This window comes from Anser cygnoides, chromosome 5 (assembly GCF_040182565.1).
Source record: "Anser cygnoides isolate HZ-2024a breed goose chromosome 5, Taihu_goose_T2T_genome, whole genome shotgun sequence".
In the NCBI taxonomy this organism is placed as follows: Eukaryota; Metazoa; Chordata; class Aves; order Anseriformes; family Anatidae; genus Anser; species Anser cygnoides.
The window spans coordinates 42260560-42281427 of record NC_089877.1 but is presented as its reverse complement, the minus strand read 5'-3'; the positions used below and the strand labels follow the sequence as shown (position 1 = coordinate 42281427).

The following is a 20868-nucleotide window of genomic DNA, read 5'->3' as shown; positions in this document are numbered from 1 at the left end:
CACGCGCGCCGGGCACGTCCGTCGCTCCGCCATCGCTAAGTCACCAAAACCAGCTCCACCCTACGTCCTCCTCACAAGCCCGGAGCTTCCTCCGGGCCCTTCCTCTTGCCAAGCTCTCCCCACCTAACCCCGTCCCTGTCCCAGAGCCCCTGCTGAGCCCCAGGGCCTCCTGCCACCACTGAACCCCACACTCCTGCACCTCTGGCTCTCCTGTGTGGCTTCTCCTGGCCACCACCCTGGGGCTGGCCAGTGGGGAATGATCCTCACAAAGACTCAGCCCCTGGCTGTAGCCACCAGGGGTTTCCAGTCCCAGCTGGGTGGGTTGGCCATTGGCCTTAAGTTTCACCACCTATCCAGCCTTAGCACTGCTTCTCTCACCTCCCAGGAACACAGTTTGACAGGAGGAGCGAGCTCCCTGGAAGCTGTGGACCAGCCCCACTCTCACCCCTTGCAAGTCTCCCCTGCCCCAGCTAAGAGCCATCACCCAAGCTGACCGAAACCTGGGCCCCCATTGCTCCCTAAGATCTCTTGTACTACACACACACAGACAAGTCACACTGCAGGGAAGAGAGACCTAAACCATCCCCTGGCGAGCTTTTTCCCCCACTCAGGCAATCTTTGTATCTCCCCCGCCAGTTCCACTCTCGCTATCAACCTGGCCAGCCCTGGACGTGCTCCCCGGGCGGCTGGCGTTCGCAGCCACAGCTGCTGCCTCCCCTTCTCATCCTTCATCCTTTTAACTTCTTTGGTTGCAAATGCAAAGCAGTGCTCACAGGGCAGTGAGACACTGGTAAATGCCAGAGTCAGCAGGGTCAGTGATTAACATAGGAGCTGGAAAACACACAAAGAGACAGCCTGGGCAGTTCTGTTATGCAGATCACTGCACACACGGGCTTCCAGCATATAAACAAGTAGTTAGCATTTTTCTGTTCCTTGGAGGAGTTCAGTGGGGGACCAGCCCGCTTCCTGCTTTGGTGCTGGATGCTTCAGCATGGCAGCGGGTTGTGGAGACCTTTGCAGTTAAGCTCGGCTTGCCAGAAGCTTCTCTGCCTGTTGTGCTTTAACCTGCTTGCTGCAGTCCGTCCTTTCAGAGCAAAGGTGCGCAGATATCCAGCCACATGTGGGCCGTGGTGCTGGGGGGCACAGATGTCCAGCAGCACTGGAAGGCAGGTTTTGCTGCTCCAAGTTTGGGCACAGTCTTCTCCCAGGCCAAGAGCAACCTCCGTGTTCAGTAGGTACAATTCTCATTGGTTTGAACCCGATGAGGAGGGTGTCCCAAGGACGTGGTGCTGGGTTCCTGTGCAGTGGTGCCACGCATGGGGATGATATTCAAACACTCAGTTATCCTCCCAGCAGGAAAGCTCCCCAAACCCACCTCCACTCCCACCCAGGGGACATCCGGGGGTGGAGGGAGTCAGAGCTCCCTACCCACTGTCCGTGGCTGGACCAGAGGAGACCATCCAGATAGGATGGGAAATGTCTGAAATAATGCCATTTGGAGCAGGTCAGCCTGTGGACTCATTGCCAAAACCAGCTCTGGAATTGGAACAGGTTGACCTAAACAGACTAAATTGACATGTCCATCCCTTCAAAACCATTGCTGCTGCCCTGGCTTCTGTTTTTCCCATCTTTTTCCCTCCAGAGCACTGCAGAGTCAGAATCTGAGTGCTGTCATCCCTCTGGGAAGTCAGGGGAGCTAGAACTGCTGAGGGGCTGGCAGGACTGAGAGCATGGAGGGCTACCAGGAGGGTCCTCCCAAGTGTCTGCTGTCTTGGCTGGGTTTCTCCCCTAGCATCGCTCCATGAAGAAAGTCCAATGAGCAGAGCTTGCAGCCTGAGATGGCGACAGAAGTAGGGTCACTGCAGCTGCAGTCTGCTCACCGATCTTAGGTGGAAGGAACGTCAAGTTGCATGAAATACTTCTCTGTGGTCCTGATGTGACTGTGCCCAGGGGACCTGGAAAGCATGGATTCTGCCCCAGTCTTCGGAGTAACTTGTTCAAACTGAATGGCAGAAGTCTGGGTTTGTGCTCATGTTGTCTGGTACATCTCATTCCCAGCCCTGAGACCAACTATGAGCACACTGCCTCACACTTCTGCTGGAGCTCATAACGAGAAGCCCAGGTAGACAGACCGGTGGGCCCTGTGCAGAAGACCTGTGAGGCTCTTTCATTTCTGTGCCTGCCTCCAGGCGATGCCGGTGCCAGCAGAAAGACAGTTGTGTTCAGTTCTGGTAACACTGCACAGAGAGGGAGAGCTGCAAATTACAGGGAGTTTACAGACAGGAGCAAGAGAGCCGCTGTGATTGAATTATAGGAGGCGATGTGAGGAGCAAGATCTGTTTAGTGGTGCTGAAGTGAGAACTGGTGGGCAGGGACAGCCCAGTGTGTAAATCACAGAGGGTGAGAGGAATTAATGGGGATGACCTCAGCTGTGTGACTGAGGACAGAGGAATGGCATGGAGGACAGAAGAACTTGGCCTGAACATTAGGACAGATTGGTGGCAAGGCCCAGCCAGGAGTTTCATCTCCCTGAGGGCAGCAGGGAGTTGGGCCTGGGCATTAGATCCCATCTCGAACAAGAGACCGGAGGCCCCTAAGGCTCCTCCACATCCTGCTGCCCACTGCCCCTGCAGTGACTCAGAGCTCAGCGTCATTCCCCATCACTCACATGTGCCTCAGTGCCACTTCTTTCCCATCCCATGCAAAATGCCTGGGTCCCCAATGCTCTTTTCCCATCTCTACCTTAAGATTCCCCCTTCATTCTCCTGTGGGACCTCAGTGCTGTTCCCTGAGAGGGACACAGAGCACCCTGTCAGTGTGGCTGCCTCCCCTTTCACCTTCTGGGTGATGTACAGGATGTACCAGTCCAATGCCCAGGGGTAGCTTTGAAAGTAGTTCCCATCTCTAATTATCCTCTGCTTCTCTCGGGGCTCTTTTCCCTTTTCCAGCTGGGTTCCCTCTTCCTTCCCAGAGGGAAAGTCTGAACTTGGTGCCATGCCCTTGCCACCCGAGGCATCGTGCTCCTGCTTGGGCAGGAGGGAAGTCCCTGTGAAACAGTGAGCGCTGTACCTCAGCACCAGCGAGGAGCAGGAGCTGTGGCCGTATCCTGGGGTCCCTGGGAGGGGTGGGGGAGAGCTGGGAACTGCTGAGGATTCAAAGTCAAGATCAAAGCGTTTCCCTCTGAAGCCCTAACACTCTCCTTCCCTCCCACTTGCACATAAAAGCACTCTGCCCTCAGCAGGCTCCCTAGGCGGGAGGGTGGCGGGAGGAGGGGGCTGGCTTCCCCCTTGCTTTTCCTGTGTTACTAATAGCTCTTCCCAGAGGTGAAATGGTGAAAATCCTTCCACCCCTCCTCCCCCATTCCTGCTCCTCTCCCAGAGGGCCTGAAGTCTTTTCAATGACTGCGATTTCATGGCAGACCTGGCCTTTGCTGGGGCGTTGCCGGCCAATGCCAGCCAGGACAGATGCGGTGAGCAAAGCCTTTGAAGTGTACAGTAGAAAGATGCTGTTAGAGGCGAAGCACAGGGAAGAAGGATTTAAAAGAAAGCAGAGCAGTTGGGCCCACAGGAGGGGGAAAGGCTAATTAAGGCACAGAGCATGGAGGGGGAAAAGACAGGATCATTAAGATAGCACAGCGGGAGCCGATGGTGCGGCTCCAGGGTGGCTTCAGCCAGGCTGAGCCTGGTGCCGTCGGTTCTCCATTCCCACCCTCTGTTTTGCAGTGGCAAGGGAGTGTGGGCGACTGCTGGCCAGTTCAGGTGGCTGGTCCTGCTGAAAAACAGTCGTTTTAGTTCATGCACTGATACAGAAAGAGATGAAGCTCAGAATGGGAGTCTGCATTATACCTGGCCAAATGCCCTTTACTTACTAATGATTAGAGACAGGACTAAACACTGCAGGTGATAGTAAACTGAAGAAGCAGCAAGCTCGTATAGGCATGTACAAAGAAGCTGGAGACTGGAAATGAGCAGGAAACAGTGGATTGAATTTTGGAAAAACCAGGAAGATGACATTCTTCTGGCAGTGCCTCATTACAAACCATTGCGCAAAACCAGCAGTGTGAGGAAAGACTTGGGATGGGAAAACTGAGGGGATGCAAGCTGGCGAGTCAAGACTGCTGTTCTGTGTCTGTTTTGATGGTCATGGCAGCTCCTGCTTGTTTCAGAGCACAGGAGGCCCCAGGGCCATGGGAAGATACGGAGAGCCAGCAACACAGGGAGGGCAGGCACTGAGAAGGCCACACTTTTTTGAGGAGAAAGGTGGGAGGCAGAGGGGAGTGCTGTAAAAGATGTAAATGCCTGGGTGCTGCTCCGAGCATGGGGGTGGAGAGGTGTGGGGAGGCACCGCTCCTTTGTGTTCAATCATGGCTGCCTCAGAGAGGGTCCCAGAGTTGACAGGGATGGGCAAAGGGCAGGGAGGAGGACGAGGAGGAAGAGTTTGGGACAGAACACCCTGGCCATCACATCTCTGTGTTGGATCCCCTGGATGCCTTGGTGCGGGGAAACCATTTTGTGGGCAGGGGAGGAAGGGGAGCAATGCCCCCTGCCATGAGGCAAAGCACGGGGGTCTTTGTCCCAGTAATGTCTGTCCTGGTGACACGCAGTGTCCATAGCCGCCATATCGCACCGCGACAGGATATGGCTGCTGTGAGCAACCATCACCCAGGCCTGGCGCAACACCTGGGAAAAAAAGTGTCCCTTTGAGCACAAAACTGAGTCACCAGGGAGATCAGCGGGGCTGATAGCACTGCGAGCTGCAGCAGCGAGGGAAGGCGAGGGCGGGAGGGAGAGACGCCGCTTAGGGACAGCGCTGCTTGCTAGGGCTCCGGCTTGGTTGTGTTTGGAAGCACTTGGAGCAGGGACAGGGGAGATGGGGCTGAGGGGTGGAAGCCAGTGTGGGCGAGAGGGTGAAGTGACCGGGTGACAGCCCTAAAGTGAACGGCGAGCAGCGGCCAAATGTCTGCTGCCCGCCCTTCCCTCCAGGGCTGTCCCCCCCGCCTCGCAAGGTGGCGCTCCCGGCCGCCGTGGAGGCCGGAGCCTCTCGCTAGCGAGCTCCTGCACAGCGAGGAGAGCTCCTGAATATCCGTGAGCTTATTCGCGAGCTTTATGAATATTCACGACGTGACACCCCGGGGGCAGGCCGCGCCATCATGGCGGGAGGCAGCGCCGGCGGTCGGGGCGCCGGGGCGGGCGGCCGGTGAGGCTGAGCGGGTCGGCGTGTTTTTGGGGTGCCGCCGGGCTCCCAGAGCTCGCGTCCACCCCTGGTGCGGCTCTTCCTCTCGGCAGGCCCCGGCCCCAGCTCGATGTGGTGTTCCTGCGGCGCTTCCTGAGGATCCAGGCTGTCTTGTTTCCCCAGTGGCCCTCCCGGAACGCGCTGATGTTCCTGACGCTGCTCTGCGTCGCCTTGCTGGGTAAGCCGGAGAGCAGGGGAGGTTGGACTGAGCGCTCCTCAGTCCCCCCCGTACCCCTTTTTTTTTGGCACACCACCGTCCTTCCTTCCCTTTCCGTGCTTCCCTCTTTCCTCCAGAGCAGCTAGTTATTTATCAGGTCGGCGTGATCCCCAGCCAGTACTACGAGGTCCTGGGGAACAAGGACTTCTCCGGATTCAAAGCGCTGACTGCCATTGCCCTGACCCTGATCGTGGTGAACTCCACGGTAAGACAGGCCAGAGGCTCCCTCGTCTTGGGAAGGGAGGGGAAAGCTGCCCGTGGCTCTTGGCAGAATCCTGTTGAAGGATCTAGGTCTGCCGTAGCCCCGTTGGATAGCTATGTGATCGCTGGCGCAAACTGCTGATTTTTATTTCATTTTGGGAAATGCATGTTCTGCTGGCTTATCCCTTCTCATCTGTCTTCTTGCCTCCATTCCAGCTAAAAAGCTTCGACCAGTTTATCTGCAACCTGATGTACGTGAGCTGGAGGAAATCCCTCACCGAATACCTCCACCGCTGCTACTTCCAGGGCCAGGTTTACTACAGCCTGCATGTTCTGCACGAGGACATCGATAACCCGTAGGCTGCCTGCGGCTTCTTTCATCCTCTTGCTTGGCTTCTCCCAAGCTGCTCCTCGCCTTTTCCTGACCTCTCTGTATTTCTGGGTAGGGGTTTAAGCCATAGGAGTTTTTTCTATCAAGACACAGATACACCCATCTGCCCTGGGTGGGAGGTGGTACCTGGGGATGGGGACTCCTGTGACCACTGGCCTTGAAGGTTTTGTAGGCAGGATGTTTCTGTTGCAAGGAAAATGGAGAGCCATCAGAACAGGGATCTAGCGCTGCTATAAACCATGCAGTCTGCAATCTCAACTCTTGGCACTTAGTGTGATGTTGCAGAGGGCCTGGCTGGAGGCAGAGAGCACTGCCTCTCCCTGTTTTCACGCAGCCAGTGCACTCAGGACAGTCTCTGTCATTCAGTTTGAACTCCAACCACCAGTTTCCAGCTGAACACAGTTTTGCTTAGTAGGGTTTTTAGTGGTTTTGATGGCCCGTGGAAGCCACATTCAGGAAAGGCTTTGTTTTGCTCTCTTAGGGCTGCATTTCCTTTTCCCTGTTCCTAGGAAGGAAATGTCAGGGGTGTCTTGAAATTTGAGAGAAGGAGGAGCATTCAGTCCCTCCTGGTATCCCAGCCTACACTCAGATCCTCTTCTAGTCCCTCTGCAGCAGCCTTTGACACAGCTGCAGAGAGGGAGAAGTTCTTCTCGCAGCGTCGTGGTTACTGCAGAACTGCTTTTCTCAGCAGAGAAGGTCAAACAGCTTCTTCCTCGCAGTGTCATGTTGACCCCAGCCTTTCAGCCTGTCTCTGCACACAGGACACTGCTGACATAGTTATGCAGTTTGAAGAGTTAAAGATGCTACATTAGGCATCACTTCAGAGGAGAGATTTTTTTTTCCCCCTGTGGAATGTAAAGAACTAGTTATTAAACAGTTGCTGAAAAACTAGGAACATGGAGAAAACTTTTTCCAAACTGTGTTGCTTTATACAGTTGTGTCAAGACCACAGTCTCTCTTCCCCTGAAGGGGGCACCTGTGGTCTAGTCCCTTTCACTGCACTGGTGCTGTCTATCCCAGTGATGGCACCAGAGGTGACCAAGCCTGGGGTCCTTGTGAGAAATGGCTGTCTTGCAGAGACTCCCAGCTGTTGCTGGTGACTTCAAGGGACTGAAGCAGCCTCTCTGCTTCTGCTCCCCAGTGCTCCTGGTGGCCTGTCCTTACTCTTTCATTGCCCAGCATGATGGTCTCTGTGGCTGCACAGTGAAATGGTGCAGGATATGTCATACTTTTTCCTTTTTCTGTATCATTTTTCAGCAAGACCTGCACCTTGTCTGCTTCTGCTAGCTCAGTGCTGGGTGAGAGCATGGGTAAGAACAAAAAGCCGTGCCTGGGGGGAGCAGAAAACAAGGAGAGGGCCTAGCTTATGGTCAAGCAGCCCTACTGCTAAACAAGAAATTACAGCTTCATGATGTGCTTTCCAGCAGCTGCTGAAATTACTTCCAGCTTCACTGAAATTTTCGTGTGTGCTAATACTTTGTAGGACATGGAGTTGCAAGGACAGGTTAAGACTTGCGGTGCCTCCCATGCACTGTAGCACATTGGCCATGGCTGGAAGGTCCTACACACCCATCTTTCCCTTTGGCTGCGGGAAGGGGAGGACAGAGGCCCCTCACCACATGACTGTCCTTAAGGTTTATTTTTAACCAGGGGATGTGTTCACATTGTGCAGTGAAATGCATGAGATAACTGGGTCTATCTGCTCCACAGTGATAGAGCCAGCTCTTCTGACCTTAGCACACCGAAAGTGTGGGATTGCTGCTGAGTATTTTTCATCACCCCCTTGCTTCTGCTCAAACATCCAATCTTATTGTTCAGTGTCTTTTGGATGCCACTACAAGAATACGCTTTATCTTGCAGTTCTGATGAGAATTTTTTTCCTTGTAGTAAATATTTAGAGAATGAACTAGAGCAGTGAAATAGCTTACCGTTATGCAGTGCAAACCAAGCTAAGTGTTAGATGCACTGTGTCATCCTTCTTTCCCTTCTAGAGGGAATGAAGAGTGGGCTTTGAGTGTCATACAAACACCGTGGCTTCTAGCAGGGCATTTGAGTTGATGTCTATGCGTTATCAGTACACGTTGCTTAATAGCTCATAAAAAGCAATATCCTGCCATGAGTTTACAGCATGAGTTAAATGATAACATCACGGGAACAATTACAGTCTAAGAAAAGGAAAAATAATGACTGTAATGTCAGTCAGGGTGGGAGCTGCCCCCAGATTGAATCCGTTGCTGCTCCGGGACTGCAAAAGAGCTGAGAGACAAATGTCCTTGTGGTCATATCTGCATTAATGGCTACGCAGGACTCCAGCCTTGCTCTTTGTTGCATCCACAGTCATTACCTTTCCGCCTGAGCTCAGCGCATCAGAGGCTGAAACCCTTACCCGTGTGCTCTGGACAGATCAGGCACTGAGGGATTATATAGGCTAAAGTCCTCTCAAGTTACCCCAAGCTCATCTTTTGCTCAGCAGTGGGGCACATGGGACCTGGGGGTCTGCAACCCACGTGCCTGCTGCTGCTGCGGCAAGGAGGCTTGGTGCGATGCTGCCTGCTCCTGTGGGTTGGAGGAGGGTGAGCACACTTTGTTCCTTGCAGAAAAGGGACCTGCTTCTGACTGGAAGGGTGACTTTGCTGGAGGACTTACCTAATACCTTACAGCTGGTTAGGGCTTGCCCTGTGCTCTAACCAGCCCCGGTATCTCTGGTGCCTGGGGCTGCAGCAGCAGTACTAAAGGTTTGGGGGAAAACCAGTGTTTACGTTAGGGCAGGGGAAGGACCAGGGAATAACGAAGAAGGATGCAGAGACCTTCAGCACAGAACAGACAGCATTGCAGAAGAGGGAACAAGGGGCTAGCACAAGGAATGGGGTGACCGTCACAACAGGAGCTGTCCTTCCTGGGTGCCAGGAAAGCCCTTGGGCCATGCTGAGCCATGGAAAACGTCTCCTAGTGGGGCAGTAGGAGTCAGGCTGCAGGTCCCTCCCATACAGAGTTGTTCACATTCCCCCTATCCTAAGTTCAGGCAGTGAAACAGCCCGGCTTGTGCCCTGTTAGGGAGTTACTGCGCCCTGCACCAACTGGTTCTCACTCCCGGGCTTTAACAACGTCTGTGCCTCTTTGTGTTGAGCAGGGACCAGCGCATCAGCCAGGATGTGGAGAGGTTTTGCAAGCAGCTCAGCTCCATGGCCAGCAAGCTCGTCATCTCTCCCTTCACGCTGGCCTACTACACGTACCAGTGCTTCCACAGGTAAGGGCCCATCCCGACCCCTGAGCACACCTCTTTCCTCTGCTCTGTTTTGGAGCCTGGCACCCACGTTACAACTGCTGCTGTAACTGCAGGGGCATTGTATGTGTGGGTGAGGGGGCTCTGCACTCCAAGGGGACTTCTGCCTTGTGCAGTGCTGGCCCCCAAAGTCCTGTGAAGGTGAAGAGAGGTGACAGTTGAGGGCTCTGACTGCTCGAGCCCAGGGGTGCTGGAGTGTCCTTTTGTCTGGCTTCTTAGCCGACCTTTCTTTCTCCTCCTCTGCAGCACAGGCTGGCTAGGCCCCGTGAGCATCTTTGGGTATTTCGTCATCGGGACAATCGTTAACAAGGTATTGATGAGCCCAATTGTGTCTAAACTTGTGCAGCAGGAAAAGCTGGAGGGGGATTTCAGGTGAGTCACAGCGAAGCAGCATTTTCGCTGCCTATTTTGGCAGCTCCTGCAAGAGCTGCGCTTTAGTCCCTGTTCAGTGCTATGTTTGCAGCTACTTCTCTTGTCCATGACATGCAGTCAGCTGCTTCCCAGCTCAGAGAGACCCACCTGCTCACTGCTGCCCCAAACTCAGTCTGCTGAGCCCCGAGCGCTCCTTTTGGTGCCCTGCATCATGTCAGGTAGTGCCATTGGTTCAGTTCAGGGAAGCTTTGCAGTTTTCCCTGTGCCTCGGGGCACCCAAGGACAGCAGCAGAAGCTGGTGTGTCACACGGAGCCCAGGCATGGGCTGTGATGATTCTGTGTGGTGGAGATGCTGGGGTAGTAAATGCCCAAGGGGAAGAGATACCCCAGGGCTAAGACTCACAGTGAGCAAGATACCAAACAAATGCACCACTGAGCTGTCCCAGAATTATGTCACCTTGTGCTAAGGTTTCAGTGCCTTTATGAGCCCGTTGAATGTTTCTGTCAAGAGATGCCTCAGATCACTGCTCTGACAGATGCAAAATGAGTTACCTCTAGCAAGGGTGCTGGTTGTATAATTCACTAGGCATTTGTACGTGATCCTGATGATGGTTTTTGGGTTGCTTAGGTTCAAGCACATGCAGATTCGGGTCAATGCAGAACCAGCTGCTTTCTACAGGTAGGTAGAAAAGGGATAATGCCAGCTTGGGGCATCCTCAATGTATTCCTGTATCCCAGAGGAGTCCAAGTGCTGTTGCTGCAGCCTGAGCTTTCTGTCCCCTCCACCCTGCTGCAGGTGCAGCGTCACAGAGTGCCTGCTCCCTGACACGGTGTTTGCATCCATGCACTGTCTGCAGAAAAGCTTCTCAGCAGCTGGAGACAGCTAGTTGCTCTCTGCCTCCCTTCTAACATGCCCAAAGGCTTGATACAGATTTGGTGCTGGCCTAGAGACCCTTCCTGATGTTTTGCTATGGTCCTTACCTGGAAGATTGCTCAAGGCCTCATTGCATCTTGTCAGGATATTCCCTTGGGGCACTTTTTGCAGGTTGCTTCTGGCCCCATCCTGCTGCTGCTAATCTGGGTGTCTTTTGCCTTGCTTCGTTATCTCTGCTTGCTCTTCTGGGTCAGCCTGTGCCATGACCCTCCTAGCGCTGCACTGCTGTTCTCTGGATTTGCTTGATGCCACTTCTGTCTGGCTATTACTAAGGCTCCCAGAGCTGAGCATAAAGCTGGGAGCCCAGCAGCACCTTCACGCTTAGTGATGCCCTGAAGTCTGTTGAGTTGCTGCTTAGAGCCTTCAAGGTGTTCCGCAGAAATGGCTAGAGCCCAGCAAAAGGGCCACAGTTTTACTGGGGTGCCTGGTCAGTGGAAGAAGGTCATTGCTCAACTCTTGTCATGTGTCTGCCTTTGCTCTGTGTGTTGTGCAATCACGCTTCTTCCAGGAATTTAAGAAAGCAGGGGCTGCACTATCTCTGGACTTCCCTGACTGTGATCTTTATTTACCCATTCTCACTGTAGTGACTGAGCATTTCGAGTGCTGCAGTGCTATCCCCAAGGTGGCCGGATTCAAAATTGCCAATTTGGTAAAGATTAATATTGGCAGGCATGAAACCTTGGTATAAGTAATTGAAATCAATCTTGTTTTGCATTGGCAAGTCTAAATTATTTCTTTGTGGACTGGTTGATTCTTATTGGTTTATGCTAATTTTTCTTAATCGAGAAGATACTTTAATTGCAGCCTCTTAGTTAAGTTGCAGTTTTGAAGGTTTTTTTTATTCTATTACTAAAAATAAAATGAATTATCAAACTAGAAAATGGAGTGTCTTATTCCAGTACAGTTCATAGGCAGAAAAAGTTCATCTGGTGGGAAACTAGAATGGAATTGAATTATGCTAAAACTGGCATTTTTTGTGGTATGAGTCTTAACTAAAAACAAAGGCAATTTTTGAGAGTTACATTCCTAGAATCCTGCAAAAGGAAGAGTGTGCGATGAGTGGCCCGTTTCGATTGCCAGACTTCCCTAGCTTGTAGAAGCTGTTAAATCTTGTCCTCTTGTACTTGCTTAACCATTGATTGTTTTGATAAAGGAAAAACAAAACCCGCATTGTCAGCATTTTATTTATTTGTTTTCTTAACCTTTGGCAAACTCGCTTTGAAAGTGAATGGGAGGAAAAGCTGAAACCAATCCAACAACCTCTCCACATCTGCAAAGTAATAGTAGCTACCGACACTGTGCACTTCAGCCAGAACTTCTGGTCCCTGATGCCTGGCCTTTATTTCTCTGTCCTTGCTTAATACGTTCAGCTGCCACGGGAATTCATTGTCTGGAGCAAACCATGGAGCTCTGTCTGCATTTTGCCACCTGAGGGCAGCCCAGCCCTTGCGAACGAGCAGGAGGAGCTGCCACACTGCTGAGGTGGTGATTTGGGGCCGGGACGTGCCTCCTTGCTGCCTGTTCAGAGAGCAGCTGGCAGTGCAGACAGCACAGCCCTGGGAGCATTGCTGCTAGCTCGGGTGGTGGGGGACACACCGATGCTTCTGGGAAGGTCCGGAAAAGGGAGGGCTTTGGGGCTGGGGTCTCCTGGCCCGTTTGCTTGCTGTCACCTCCTTTGCCTCTGTCCTCTCCTTTCTGGCTCCGGTTGTGTGGCAGCACTGTCTCTCTCTTCCAAAAAAGGCTTTGTTCAGAAAGTGTGTGTTGTAATCTTGGGTGTGTTTTGCTCAAGGCCTGGGCCTCGCTGATAGTGTGTGGCCCCTTCTCACCTCCTCTATGGGACAGAAACTTGCAGGGCTGTTCCTTTCAGCCAAAGTTTCTTAGTGTTTCAGGAAGGATCTCATGGGTGTTCAGTTTCAGCTCAACAAAGAGCTTGGAGGCTGAAGTAAGAGGCCCTCTCTAGGTCTCAGTCCTAAAGCCCACGCTTTTACCCCATTGTGTGCTCCCAGGAAGTCTGGGAGTCATGTTGCTATCATGTTTTGCAGGGCCGGGCGAGTGGAGCACATGCGCACGAACCGCAGGCTGCAGAGTTTGCTGCAGACCCAGAGGGAGCTGATTGGCAAGGAGCTGTGGCTCTACAGTGAGTGGGGAGCTTTGGGGGGTGAGCAAAGGCATGTAGTAGTTCTGTTGTAGTGGCCCACGGGCTTGGAAGCCTGACTACTAGAGCAGCAGTGCTGGTTTTTCTTCTCCTGCCTCTTTCTGGTGCATGAAAACCCTGGGGCTGAAAGAAGGGTGCCTCCTGCACTCCTAAGTGGGAATCCTGTTGTGAAAAAGCCTGGCAGAGAGCAAAGTTCTGGACAACACAGCTAAGTCATAGAGCACAAGCCTGAAAAGAAGTCCCTGCAAGAATCTGCACTCTTTATGGCGCGGGCATTCAATGGCTGTGAAGAGGGGTAAGGGCTTGGGCTCTAGGGAAGGAGAAGACTCCATGTATGTGGTTGGGAGCTGTAGAGATTGTAGAGATTGCTTTCTGTAGAGACTGTAGAGATTGCTTTCCTATAAAGCCTGTCCCTTAAGAATAGTTGCCCCCTGAAAAACTCCCTTCTCCCATTGTCACTGGTTCCAGGTTTGGGGGCTAAGTAGTGCCGAGACAGCTCTTCCTCACCTCACCAGTGTTGTGAACTTCTGAGCACCAGAGAGTCCTGAATACAGGTGTCTCTGTGAGAGTTTGGGGCTTAAGTCTTTCTGCCTATCCTGTGCTCCAAAGCAGACTTCATGGCCAAGCATCTCACCCTAGAACTCCCTTTTTGCAGCTGGAAGGAGCCAGCTGGGCCCCTGAAGAGTAGAAACAAGCAGGCAAAATGGCTTTTGCTTCATGGTGGTTCCCAAGCTCTGTCTGGGCGATGTTTCTCCGCTCTGGGACCTGTTGCAAGGAGCTTTTTGCTTGGCAAATGGGTTTTCACCCCAGCGCTTCTGCTGTCCTGTGAGATAGGGTTTTCTGCTCGAGTGCATCATGAGAGGCTGAGACAGGATCTGCGTCTTCCTTTTGAGTGGGTTGCACTTGGTCCTGGCTGGATGAGAGGTTCCCACCCCAACTTACTGTCTTGTCCCCATGTGCTTCTGCCCAGTTGGGATCAACACCTTTGACTACCTGGGCAGCATCCTGAGCTACGTGGTCATTGCCATTCCTATCTTTTCTGGCGTCTACGGTGACCTGAGTCCAACAGAGCTCAGCGCCCTGGTCAGCAAGGTGAGCTAAGGGTTGTGTCCCACGCCGGCCTGGGGGCAAAGTGTGTGCTCTGTGAGTTTGTATTAACTGTATGAGCCAGCCCTAAGACTTCAGTCTGTAAATGCACATGGCTGGGCCCTGTTGTGGAGGGTGAGTGGGCACTGAGGGTGGAGGCTGGGGCTTTGGGCTGGTGGCCAGGGGGCTGAATAACCCGCAGTGAGAGACCTTCAGGATACACTGACCCGTGGTGGTATGGAAATGGGAGCTTTGAGCCAGCCTGGTGTAAGATTAACCTGGGGGTGAAAGCTGCCAAGGACACAACTGTCCAAGTGTTCCCCAGCTCAGACCCCTGTCTGTAAAAACTGGGAGGTCAGGAAGCCCTGGCTTTCAGTGCCGGGCCCACGCAGTGCTGTGGGTGTGGGCTCTGCCCGTGGCTGCTGCCCATGGCCAGTTGTGAGGCTGTGCTCGCTTGTGGTTGCCACCAGGCTGCTGGAGAGGAGCCTTCCCAGCCCGAGTTGTTTCGAGGTGCTCAAAGCTGGCTTGTGATGGAGAATGCAGAAGTAAAAATAGCAAAGTAGGCGCTGAGACACCCTGCTCTGAGCCATGTGCAGTGCTAGGGCAGGGCTGGCGGCGTGGATCTGCGTGACACAGACAGGGCGAGCTTGCGGGCACTCTGCAGGCACCATCCCTGGGTGGCAGGAGGTGTGTCCCCCCGGCCAGAACTGCTGTGCTGAGCAGGGAAGCCCTGCTCCATCTGAATGCAGCCGTTTTCTCCTTCTTTCCCCCTGCCCTGGGTGATTTCTCCACCCCTCCTTCATCCTGCTGGGCCTGCTGACCCAGCCAGATGCCTGGACACCTTGGCTATCTCCTCGCAGCCGTGGAGGTGGGGCAGTCTCCCCAGGTCAGCGCTGACCTTTGCTCTGGCATGTGATTTCTCCCCAGAATGCCTTCGTTTCCATCTACCTCATCAGCTGCTTCAGCCAGCTCATAGATCTCTCCAGCACCGTGACCGACGTAGCTGGCTACACGCACAGGTGAGCTTCTGTGGGGTCAGGTCTCTGCAGGAGATGTAATGGGACATGGCTCTACCCAAGTCTGTGCTAAATACATAACAAACAGTTGTTTGTGAGTGAGTATGGACAAGGTTAGAAGTGAGGAGCTGCCCCTGGCATTCGTGCACCCTTTTTTTTTTTGCCCAGGATTGGTGAACTGCAGGAAACCTTGCTGAGTCTTGGCAGAAGAAAAAATGAAAACTACTCAGAAGCCAAAGCCAGCTGGGACCTGGACAGGTGAGTCTCCGCTCAGCAGCACGTTGGCTTGCAGCTTACCTGCCAGTGTGTGGGGCTGTCACTGGGTGGAGGTGGCCCTTGGTGTCACAGCCTGCTGCATGCAGCTGGTTGGACCAAGCAATGCAGTGCTCGCTGTAACCTGGGGTGTGTGGGGCAAGACTCATGTCACAGAAGCACAGGCGGTCTAAGGTGCAAGGGAAGGTGCCTGGTCTTTACCAGCCTCAGCATTGGCACTTACCCCAAATCTCTTCTCCTTTGTCCCGGTGGTGGCCCAGCAGCTATGCTGGGGAGGACGCAGCGCCAAAGGACACGGCTTTCCTTCTGGAGCGAGTGACGCTCTCAGTGCCATCCTCTGGCAAGCTGCTCATTAAAGACCTGAGCCTCAGGATCTCAGAAGGAGACAGCGTGATGATCGTGGGGAACACCGGCACAGGGAAAACATCTCTCCTGAGGGTCCTCGGGGGACTCTGGGAAAGCACACGGGGTAAGGACTGCAGGTCTCCATATCCTTCTCTTCTTCAATGAGGGCTGTCCTAGCTGAGTTTAGAAGGTGGCCGCAGGAATTTGCAAGACGAGTGCCACTTGTGATGCTAAACACGTCACCATTTGAACTGTCCCTTCTCTGGATCACAAACTTCTCTGTGGCTCTCATTGCTTTACTCTGTGTTGCCAGCCTGCCTTTTCTGGGATGTGAAGGCTAATCCCTGGGGGCGGCGAGGTGTTGCTAGCAGGTGCTGCAGGCTTAGCATGCGTTTGTCTCCGTGCAGGGAGTATCCAGATGCTGACCTGCTTTGGCCCCCGTGGAGTGCTGTTCCTGCCGCAGCGGCCGTTCTTCACCGACGGCAGCCTGCGCGAGCAGGTGAGCCCTGGGCCGGCTGGCCCCAGCCCCGCTGCCGGCTCTTACCGTGCCTCTGCAAACCTGCGTGCGGCAGGAAGGCCTGCAGGAGGGAGGATGCGTGCGGCTGCTCCTTCCCTTTTGCCTGACTTTGTGCCACCACCACTGTGTTTCGGATGGGCCGTGTCCAGCCCCCTCTGACATGACTTCTGTTGGTCTGTTCAACAGGTGATCTATCCCCTGAAGGAGATCTATCCAGTTTCAGGTACGTAGAAATTCATCCCAGCAATTAGCCAGCCCTGTGGTTTCAGCTCTCTGTTCTGTACCCAGTGCAGCTTCTCCTCTCCCATGCCCCATCAGGAATGCTCTGTTACACTTCTGTTGCACTCTGCTTTTCCCGGGAAGGTTTGCCTTTCTGTAGCTTTGGATCAGCTCAGCATTCCCTCGCTTTCAAGAAGAATGCTTTCTCTAGATACAGTGAGGACAGGCTGGCTGTGCTCTGCATGTTGTACCGTGATACATGGTACGTGCTGAGACACCCTGCTGCTTTCTGAACTTGCTGTCGGGATTCATCTGATCCATCTGGTACAACCTGCGTATGGGAAGCCGTGTTTGCCTTTATCTCAGTTTCCACGTACCTCCATCTTTCACTGTCCCTCTTTTTCAAACGATGTCCTGGGTCCTTGCATGCTGTCACAGTCAATGTGTGTTCTTACTCTCCCCTGCCCTCCTCACAAGCCAGAGCACACATCTGAGTATAAGCTGCTGCGTCTTGCAGATGTCCAAGTTTAAGTTTCTGTCTGAGTGAAGCCTGAATCCTTGTGTTCTGGCTGTGTCCATCTGTGACCATGGACTGAGCCAAGCCTCAGGTGTATCTGTGGAGCCTGGCCATCTCCTGCTATGCTGCTCACAGACATGGCTTAAGGAAGGTCAGTGTTTGGGAGCTCTTTGTGCCAAAGCTCAGGACCCGGTATAGAGAAGTGGTTGAGTCAGCAACAGTGGACCTCGGAAGCTTTTCCAAACCTTCCCTCCTGCCCCACTGACTCCCCCTTGCAGCTGTGGTCTCAGCAGACGTGTCCTGTACGTACACACTTTCTCCCCCAGGGCCTGCAGATGATGAGAGAATCGTGCGATTCCTGGAGCTGGCCGGGCTGGTGAGTCCCTGGTGGCGCTGCTGCCGTCCTGCCTGCTGCTGCCGGAGAGGGACGAAGGGATGAGGCAGCACGTGGCAGCACGGGGTGACCACGTGCTGGACACAGGCAGGGGAATGGTCCGTAGCTGGGACGGGACTGTCCACGGGAACAGGCAGAGGAGGAGGGATATGGAGCAACTTTGGACCAAGCAGGAGAAGAGAGGGTGGCAGGAAGGGGATGGTTGTACTCAGGGCTGTGTCCCCTGGGGGCTGACAGGGCTGGGGCTGCGTTCACAGGTCTGCTGTGCTCTCTGCAGGCTGATTTGCTGGCAAGGGCTGGAGGACTGGACGAGCAGGTGGACTGGAACTGGTAAGGCAGCTCACTGTGGGAATTTGGATGATCCCTCTGGTTGGGGAACACTTCTAAGCAGTTGCACATTGCTGCTGGACTTGGGAGCATCTGTGTCCACTTGTGTGTTGTGGGAGGTGGGCCGTATGCAGGGCTGAAAGGTTCCTGCCCAATAAAAGGTTCCTGCCCTGTCCTGCATCAATCCCAACATCAGCAGCCATGCTGCTCTGCAGGAAGCTCACTGTGCACAGTGGAGGGGGAGCACCGGGTGCACACAGGGACAGTTTGCTGCGGTCTCCGGTATCAGCAACCATAAGCTCTTTAGCAAACAAGCTCTCTTTGTTAAGGGAGGTTTTTGAATCTCAACCCTGCTGCAGGTATGACATCCTGTCCCCAGGGGAGATGCAGAGGCTCTCATTTGCACGTCTCTTCTACCTCCAGCCAAGATACGCAGGTGAGTGAGCAACTGCAGAAGAAGAAGAAAGGCAGTGCCTTCGGCACAAACAGAAGCTAGGTACAGAGGCAGCTCAGGAACATGCTCAGTCTTAGCGATGATTTTAGACAGCTTAGCGCACACAGGATTCAGAGGTGAAAATATTTCACTATCTTTGTGGCAGGGGGTAAATGAAGAGGTTTTGTGTAAAACCTCATGTTGTTAGGGAAATATTAATTAGTGTTCTTGGTCCAGGTGTAATTACACCTGGGAGAGCACCCTCTCAGCATGCTCACCAGCTGCTGTGTAAAGAAGCAGGTGTGCTAGTGAGCACAAACACAGTGTCAGCTGCCGTGTGTGCGGCTCATCAGCCTCCGTGGGGCTGTGGAAAGGATGTGCCCTTGGAAACTTAGCCATAAGACAGCAAAAGAGGACAAGGAGTGGTGGAAGAAACATTGCTGAGAGATCACAGAGGCAGCTCACATTTGCAGTTTGGTCTAATTCCTTTGCACGTTTGGATGGCTGGGGGGGGGGCATTGGAGGAGTTGTCAGAGGGGCCTGGGTAGATGTGTGTGCACGGAGCCAGTGTCAGTAGCAAGGAGCCACCTTTAAGTACCTCTCATCTCCTGAAGCGCTGCTGTGTGCGATCTGGTCAGAAGGAACCTGTGGACTGTCATCTAAGCTGCAGAGATGATGTAAAACAAATTGCATTCATTTGCTCCAGGCCAGTAGCATTTATTTTTAACTGACAGGAAGCCACACCAGGCCATCCTGGCTGCTGCACGTGGGCTCTTGGCCAGAGAGGTGACGAGGCTGCTGTTCAGCCAGGCGCTCTGGCACGCAGCCTGTCTTGGGAAGGTCATGTCTTAGATTTCACAGTGGTGAGAACAGGGCAATGGCTGGCAGCTTTTGAGGGAAATGAACGAGGTGAACGGGGCCGTTTGGGTGGATTTGAGGGCTTGTGGGGAAGGGCAGCCTTCCCGCTTGGCTGACAGCAGCTGTGCCAGGGAAAAGTCAAGGTCCTTAGGCTTCTCCTCACTTGCTCTTGGTGAGTTCCACTTAACTTGTGAAATGTCCTGAGCAGTCACTGTTCTTTTGCCCAGGGGGAGAGGACAAGTAGGGAGAGGAGGGGTGTGTGGGGCTTACGGCTTGTCTCTCAGTGCTAGATGAAGCCACCAGCGCCCTGACGGAAGAGGTGGAGCATGAGCTGTACCGTGTGTGCCTTCAGCTGGGCATGACGCTGGTCAGCGTGGGACACAGGCCCAGCCTGGAGAAGGTGAGAAGGGGAGGTGGCATTACATGCCTCGCTGCTGGTGGCAAGATGGGAGGCAGAGAGGGTCCCTGGTGAGCAGAGGGGAATGGTCGAGGCTGGGGAGCCCCGCTGTGGGAGAACGCGCCCTCAACAGAGACATCCCTCAGTTGTTGTGTCATTGAATTGCAGTTCCACAGCTGGATTTTGAAGCTTCATGGAGAGGGAAGATGGGAACTCATGCGATGTGAGAGGATGAAGCGGCTCCCATCTGAGGAAGGATGCTGATAAACATGCCTGAGTCCGCACAGCTGCACAACCTGCGTATCCCTGGGAGAGCTCTGAAGAGCAGACTGGGAGTGCAGAGCCAGCAGCTGTCAGCAAGGGATTCGTTTGGTGCAAAACCAGTTACAGATTTTGCTGATGGATGCAGGGCCAAGTCTGAACTTATGCCAGGACCGGACATGTCTCCCCTATCCCTCTCAGTCCCACTCTTTGTCCTCCCTACCACTCACGGGGGAAGGGGCTGAGCTGCTGGGCTGCTGAAAAAGACAACATTGCCTCCTGGGGTTCGTATAAGCCATGGGCAGAGGAACCTCCACTCATCCAGGATGCAGCAGTGCAAGGATGGGCTGCAGCCTGATACTGTGCTGTCTGTGCCTCGCTGGGACCTCTGCCTCTGATGTACAGCCCTGCAGAATGGGCTTCTGTAGCCCTGGTTCTACCAAACAGGCTTCTGAGCTGCTGGCTTCCCAAGCAGTTAAGGGATGCGTTGTAATGGGAGGAGGAGGCTGGCACAGAAAAGGACATGGCTCTCCTCTCCTTAAGACACAGGGTTAAGGTTCAAATAAACGTGTTTTGTATTAAAATCTGGGGCCTGTTATCCAGAGATATTCCTGGAGAAGAATCAGTTTGTGTTATCCAGGCTTCTGCCTCTTCTGCTTTTTTATTTCTGCTTTGGAAGGGATGACTGTGTATTGGCAGTGCTCTTGGACCAGACTAGTGGTGAAGAGCAGAGCAGGGGTAGGGGTAACACACCTATCCGTGGCTGGTCAGTTCCTTTCTCCACAGCTGCTGCAAGGCACAAGGAACCCCAAGGATAGCTTTTGGCCTTCTGCTTTCAAGGGAGCAAACAGAGCTCCTCCTTACTGTTCTGTCTGTGATGCATCCTGTTCTCTCCCTTGCCTCCTACCTGTATGTAGAAGCAGAGCTTTTGAGGGTCTCTGAGTTCCCTCAGACTACCCTGGAGGTATGGTCTGAGCACTTACTGGGCACAGTAAGTTGCTCAGTGATGTTTCTGGCCCTGGCCCCAGTTCTGTAGCAAAGGAGGTGGCTGCTGGGAGGGCCATGCCAGCAGCTCTTTCGCCCCCCCCCCCCCCCCAAGGTGCTCGTGTCCCTCTGTGATCTGCTGCACAGCTTCATGGTCACCTAGGGTGACCAGGTCCCCGAGCTCGCGGGCTTTGTCCTCAACAGTGTTTCTCAGCACCCAACACATAATCTTCCCTAATGTGTGATTAGGGACGGGGAGGAGCAGAGCTGATGGCCGAGGGGAAGCGGTTGGCCGGGCTGCATGCAGACACACTCTGCTGGGGTGATGCCCTTCAGCAGCTCCCAGAGCCTTTGCTCTGGATAACGATGAGCTCATGCTGCAACAAGGCAGCACATCTACCCCCTGCACTGCCTACAGCCAGCTAGCTCATGAGAGCCGTGTGTCAGGGACTCATT

At 53.7% G+C, this 20868-nt stretch overlaps 1 protein-coding gene across 6 annotated transcripts; it reads left to right on the top strand.

Annotated features, from left to right (window-relative positions):
- The first annotated feature begins 4891 nt into the window (after positions 1-4891).
- On the top strand, positions 4892-20012 carry ABCD4 (ATP binding cassette subfamily D member 4). Of its 6 annotated transcripts, none has more exons than XM_048059820.2 (19): positions 4892-5084; positions 5286-5410; positions 5527-5654; positions 5867-6006; positions 9172-9288; positions 9571-9696; positions 10325-10375; positions 12673-12767; positions 13756-13877; positions 14799-14890; positions 15056-15145; positions 15421-15629; positions 15913-16004; positions 16209-16245; positions 17085-17134; positions 17430-17482; positions 17839-17915; positions 19055-19170; positions 19336-20012. In XM_048059820.2, exons 2-19 carry the CDS (start codon positions 5377-5379, stop codon positions 19429-19431), a joined length of 1725 nt encoding a protein of 574 aa, XP_047915777.1. In that variant the 5' UTR covers positions 4892-5084; positions 5286-5376; the 3' UTR covers positions 19432-20012. The 6 variants fall into 6 exon arrangements, with proteins under 6 accessions (XP_047915777.1, XP_013041125.1, XP_047915775.1 ...); XM_013185671.3 differs by having other exon boundaries at positions 5041-5196; XM_048059817.2 differs by having other exon boundaries at positions 5042-5196; positions 15424-15629.
- The last annotated feature ends 856 nt before the right edge of the window (positions 20013-20868 follow it).

Bases quoted from the DNA above. Each gene is read 5' to 3' on its own strand.
- ABCD4 (XM_013185671.3), top strand. From the start codon at position 5,150: ATGGCGGGAGGCAGCGCCGGCGGTCGGGGCGCCGGGGCGGGCGGCCG. The intron at 9,289-9,570 runs GTAAGGGCCCAT...CCTCCTCTGCAG, and splicing joins ACGTACCAGTGCTTCCACAG to CACAGGCTGGCTAGGCCCCG. The intron at 10,376-12,672 runs GTAGGTAGAAAA...CATGTTTTGCAG, and splicing joins GAACCAGCTGCTTTCTACAG to GGCCGGGCGAGTGGAGCACA.